A 6,097-nucleotide genomic window follows, 5' to 3' on the forward strand; every position below is an offset into this window, starting at 1 on the left:
CTTCCAACCGTAATGATTCTATGATTCTGAAACCTCGTATTTTTACCCCTTTCTTCTCCAAACGGTTCTCAAGTCAAATTTCTTTTCTGTGCCTAGAGCCTGTATGCCCTTACTGTTATGCTTCAGCTTTCTACAGGTTTTGTTCACCTCCTTTCTACATTCTTGCATATGTTTGGCTGTTACGACTCCTGTGCGACCTGCCATTCTGGTGCTCTTGATGGTCTTTCCTTCAATGGGTTCAGTCTCCTCCCAGCTCTTTCAGCTTTCCTACTTTGATATCTGTTGCTGGATGACTTCACTCGCTTGATTTTAACTTTATGCAAGTTACTCATAAATCAGTCTTTGCAGTCTTGAATAATTTTCTCCACCAACATTTTTATCCTGTCTTTTTGCATTTCTTCTGTAAGCTTATCTCAAAGGAAAACATAGTATGGCTAGAGCTCTATGGGGAATGCGCTCTGCCAGGCGAGTTCAGGGAAAGGTTGCTGTGGTTGCTGTTGAAATTACTTTTTTCCTTCGGTGTAACTTTTCTGTGCCAGCCTTGGTGGAAGTTACTGTCACCATAGCAAAGCAAAGAGGTGGGAAAATGTCTCTGTCTCACCTCACAGAGTTCAAGTTGAACTGCCGGAGAAGGTGGCCGGTGCTAATGATCCAAGCTGTGGACTGGGACAGCAAAGTCGTGGGCCATTTTGTTCCGTTTTGCTGACTCTGCTGCCAGGGCAATAACCTACTCCATAGGCAAGGTAACCAGCAGCTGGGTTGGCAGGGTTGCAGTCTGCTGCAGCTGTTGGCTGACATAAACGTTGGTTTGAGTCTCTACAGATTTTATGTTGGTAATCTTGACTATTAGTTATTTAATTTTCTAATCTTGTTTTTTCAAGTACTACAAAGAAAGAAGCTGCTTTTGTTTCTTTGTCCATTCTGTCTTGCTTCTTTATTTAACTTACTGTTTTCTAAAATGTTTTTCTAGACTAGTAAATGCAAAATATTACTGAAAAGTAAAGCTTAAATTGAGATTTATTTTTTTTAAAGAATGAGAATTTAAAAACATAAGGAGCTGTGTTACGAGTCAGGGGCTACTTGGGATATTTTTACTCTTACAGATCTCAAAATACAAACAGAAGCAAAAAAGATATCAAATTTGTCATTGTTTTAGAGGAGCAAAAATGTAGTCAGTGTAGTTAAATGTTACACATTTTTTCAAAATATAAAACTGTTTTCATTAATAACATTCTCAATTTAAATAAACATTTAAAGTTTTGGAACAGTTTAAGAAAAAGAACTTTCAGTGTTTCAAATGTCAGATTTTCTTTGTGTAAGTTGATAGTGTAAAATTTCAATTTATAAACTGTGAAATGATCAGTGATAGCTTTAATATGAAAAATACAGCACTAGTTATTAGACATTTCAGAGGTCTGATGAAAGTATTCATTTCCAGCTAGATCATGTCTAAGAATTTAGCTGAACATCAATATTTATATTTAGGTAGTGCAGGAGTTTGAATCATGCCTTCTTTCAAGTTCTAAATACGGACTGTGTTTACATTAGTGAATCATAAGCATAGAACTTAGAGCTGAAATAAAATTTTTTTCTCCAGAGGTGCTTAAATATACATGACCCAAATCTTGGATCATACGTGTATAGTTCCAAAGAGCTATGTACTTGAAAACAAAAACAAAACATTAAAAAAAAGTAAAATTCATCTGCACATCTTGCAGTTTCTTGTGTTAGGTAAAAATTAGTGTCATGGAAGTAAGTTGATCACTTCTAATTTAGAAAAAGAGAACATTACTACCTTTACATTGCCTTGTGCATTTACTGCACAGTTATTCTGGGTAAATCTTGTTCATCATAGGATCCAAGTTTTATTTCTTGGCACTTGTAGTTTGTTTGATTTCAAAAACGTCCTAACCTTTTCTATAAAAGTCTAGTCTGAAACATGGTTTTTTGGACTAAGCATACACTATATTAATTGCACAGTACAAAGAAACTGCTGAAGAAATGTCCCTTTACTCTGTGAATATGGTCATTTCTTCATGTGTTCAAAACATACAGAAATTCTCTAGAGGACAGGCTCTGATCACTTTGGTTGAATGCATTAAGTGAAATCAAAATGGCTTTATAAGTTTTGTTTGCAGGCTAATTATTGCCCAATGTCTATGCTGCTGACTGTTTCAAGAGCAACTACAGTGGACAGAGTAGTGTGTTAAAAGAAGCAATGATGGAAGAGAAGCAGGAAAGAAATCTTAGCATGTTCAGTGTACAGCATAAACAAGTTTGTGATGACAGAAGCTCTTCTGAAAGCTTGACTGAGAAAAGACACATAATTTGTGTCATTCATACTCTTATCTAAAATGTGTGTCTTTGCACTGAGATAAAGTAGTACTAGAGTTTGGGGAAAATATCTTACACTGAAAAGTGTAGTACTTTGTGGTTCAATATGGTTTTTTGGGAGAAGGAGGGAAAGGGTTGATAAGGGTTTTTGTGAGTGAAGAAAAACATCATAAATACTAGACATTGATTGGCATTGGTTTATAATACTTGGGCTGCATCTTTGTTTTGTGCGTGGTGTCCAGCAGCCTGATCTGGCAGCCAGAGCAGGGAAGTATCTTACTAACACTGGTGGCATGATTCAGTGTAGTAGGGGACACAACTTTTTTACAAGTTTCATTGTCAAGGGTAGGTTCTTTTGAACATGTTTTAAGTTGCTGCCTTTTACCCTGGAAGTGGTGCTTTAGATTATTTTCATCTGTTTTCTGTATCTGCCTGATTGTTTTCAAACTGCAATATAGAACCTCATTAAATTGAACCAGTCCATGAATGTGCTCTAGCTTTATGTGGAAAAATGTAATTGCACAAGACTAGTTTTAGAAGTCTTAACTGTAAGTAGCCTGAAGTAAAAGCAAACACTACTTTTGTTTTAGTATATCTTTGATATTTCACATACATCTTTAGAGGACTGCATGTGCTTACATGGCTTTTACATATGTAATGCTTTATAATACACATTTCCAGGGAGAACCATAATGGCTAGCCTGAGGTTTTTAACTCAAATCTAAAGTAAAACTAACCTTTGTTGGGAGGGAGCTGGTAATTTCTGATAGTAAATAGTACAGATTCATAACTGTCTTGGGAAGAAAACCAACAATAATTAGTGTGTTGAAAGGACACGCTAATGTTTTTATCAAATTGTACAATATGCATAGAAATTAGTAAAAAAAATAGCAAATTCTCATGAAGCAGACAGTATCTTCCTCTGTGTTTATTTTGTTGAAGACCTGACTTCAAATGTAAACTTCAGAATTTCAAGATTACCATACGTTCTTTGCCTTCTGCGTTTGACAGGATGGCCTGGAAATTGTTTCCTGTTGTTTCCATCTCCTCCATTCAGGAAAAAAATCCTGGAATAGTGTAATGGAAGTGTCATGCTTTTTAAAAACATTTGCATTATGCTTGAGAACATACAGTTCCTGGTCATTTGTGTACTCAGTCAAAAATCATCTGCCTTTTATTAAGTGGCAAGTAAACTGGCATCAGAGAAATGTAGCCATTTTCTGTTCTTTATTAAGGAGTTTCCTTTTAATCATAATTGTAATTGTTATAGTAGATTCATTATTACAGTCATTGATATGATACCTTCTGATATCATCCATGTCAACAACGTTGATGTGTTCTGCTTTATCCTAAACATCTCAATATTTTCCAAAATGCTTAATTTTTATTATCAGGAAAATTATCAGTTTACAGTAACATTCACAGAACATGTCTATGACTGCTATTCAGACTACAAATTTTCTAATATTGACTGTTTAAGAAAAAATATCAAGTCAAAATGTAAAATATTCAGGTATTTAGGAGCAACTACTTGAAAACAGAAGCAACTGAAAGCAGTGGATAGAATTATATGTTGTACGGCTGTTGCTGTTATTCCTGCTATAATGCATAGTTTTCACTACAAAAGTAAAAGCATTACTTAACCATTTTTCACCAGTTTAAAAGGCAATACGAATAATGAACATTTTTCAAAATAGAAAAGAAAGAGTTCTGTATCTAGAAAAGGCTGTGAATTTTAGATTATAGCTGAGATTTTTTTTAGAGCCTTAGGAGAATGAGCTTTCTAACTTTATTTGACTTTCAAGATTTTTTAATTTCTGCAAGTACATAGAGTATTTTATTTTAAAGATTGAACTTTTGTCAGGCTTTGTTAGGCTTTTCTTTGAAAAATCTATTGTTCAAGCTATGCATAAACTGGAGAAGCAACAGAGAAAGAAAGAAGGCAAGACATGCGACAGGAGATTGATAAGCACCTGCGTAAACCAAATCGTTTCAGCAGTATGTTCCTCAATCTCAGTCATGAATTCCACAATAAATTAAAAATGCCTTAGGTAATTTGGAGCTCATAAGAAAGGGAGCTAGTATGAAAGGGATCCAGTAACTAGGTAAGCTTCCAGAGCTCCTCTGAAGGGGATGTCTGGGCAATAGCTTAATGTCATGCATCGCATGCTTGAACAGAAGTACTGGAAGATGCTTATTTGTTTCATAGGACTGCTTACTGTATCAAAGAAACTTTTTATCTAGGACAAGTAGAATGATGTTACTACTTTAGGAGACTTAGGTTTTCTCCTGTTCATAATTCTTGTAATTTCAAGCTGATGTGCAAAATACTTGGTATTTTCGTGTTTATGAAGACACTATTCTGTATCCACAATTTACTAGATGCATTCATTGTGTATATGAAAACATATACTCCATGGAGTTGTTTCATTAGTTTGACATGTTAAAATTGTATACAAGAATTATATTCAGTCTCCATGCATGACTCTAGTAGAGTCAGGCTATAAATAATAACCTCTGCTTTGTCTTTCATAAACTTTTCAGATGCCAAATAATATACTGATTATTAATGTTTCCAGGCTTTGCTCTCTGTACATGATACTGTTGCTCAGAAGAACTACGATCCTGTTTTGCCCCCCATGCCTGATGATATTGATGAGGAAGAAGATTCAGTTAAAATAATCAGGCTTGTCAAAAACAGGGAACCATTGGTAAGTAACCCTGTCTTTTGTTTTGTGGTTTTGTGTTTGCACGCAGAGTGGGGAGTGTTCAGGATATGAATGTGAATGGGTGACATTAACTTGAGGTGGATAGACGGACATTAGACATGTTTATTGATGACATTCAGTAATACACTTGTGACTTCCATTCGCAGTCGTTATTAGTAAAGCACATGAATAATAAGAATGTCTTCATTCATGGTGTTTGAGCATTATATATGTGGGCCAGTCTGAGCATTTAGATCAGTAATATATTCATCTTTTATCTTGAATTCAAATCATGAACTTGTTTTAAAATGAGAGAGGGAGAATGAATCCCCAAAGAAATCTTGACCTTTGTGGTGAACTGTGCCTGTTAGCATTCATGTTAAAAAAGTGACCTTTTGATACACTGAAAAGAAAGCATGAAAACATATTTTAAAATACTTGAATTGAAATCTGGGTGAATTTAAGATGTCTGTTGTTGTACTTTGGATTATGAATACTAGAAAGTTAATATCTTCATGGGGATATCTGGAAAAATGAAAGGACTAAAGCTAGGTTGTATTACAAGAATATTAAAATGCTTTACTGATTTGGTTATTTTTATTTGCTGCAGAGTGGGAGTCATCTTGTATAAAATTTAACTATATACTTTTTCTCCTGCAAACCAGTAAGAGCTTTGTTTTATGTTATACTGGATATTTGTTTTAATGGATAGCAATCCTGAAGAAATATCTGCAAAGTTACTTTGGGAGACATGATTTTGTACTTGAGATGACAGTGGGAGAGCAATGCCTCTGTTAGACATACAGAGGTAGCTTGTGTTACTATCACTCTTATTCTTGAAGGATTTCTGGAAGCAATAAACAAGACGTAAGTTTTGGTATTGACTGACTATAGGTGCCCATGGGCGTAATTAAAAGTTTCACCATATGGAAAAATTTTTACTTTGTTTTAATATGGTAAACGTTTTTTTTTCCCCAAATATGTAAATCACAGCTTTAAGCTTTCCTTTCTTTATCAAAGAAATTCTTTGAGGAAGAAAACAAACTTGCTTTAGG

The 6,097-nt window shown here is 34.7% G+C and overlaps 1 protein-coding gene across 1 annotated transcript in view; it reads left to right on the forward strand.

The window, feature by feature from the left end:
• Nucleotides 1-4,283: 4,283 nt before the first annotated feature.
• LOC104165234 (MAGUK p55 subfamily member 7-like) overlaps nt 4,284-6,097 on the forward strand; it is a gene marked incomplete at its 3' end in the record, with an annotated part of 12,856 nt that continues 11,042 nt past the window's right edge. The window contains exons 1-2 of the mRNA XM_009704810.1: nt 4,284-4,323; nt 4,909-5,045. Of these exons, the coding sequence (XP_009703112.1) occupies nt 4,284-4,323; nt 4,909-5,045 (177 nt within the window). The remainder of the gene's footprint in view (nt 4,324-4,908; nt 5,046-6,097) is intronic.

This window comes from Cariama cristata, unplaced genomic scaffold (assembly GCF_000690535.1).
Source record: "Cariama cristata isolate BGI_N322 unplaced genomic scaffold, ASM69053v1 scaffold13387, whole genome shotgun sequence".
NCBI classification, from domain to species: Eukaryota; Metazoa; Chordata; class Aves; order Cariamiformes; family Cariamidae; genus Cariama; species Cariama cristata.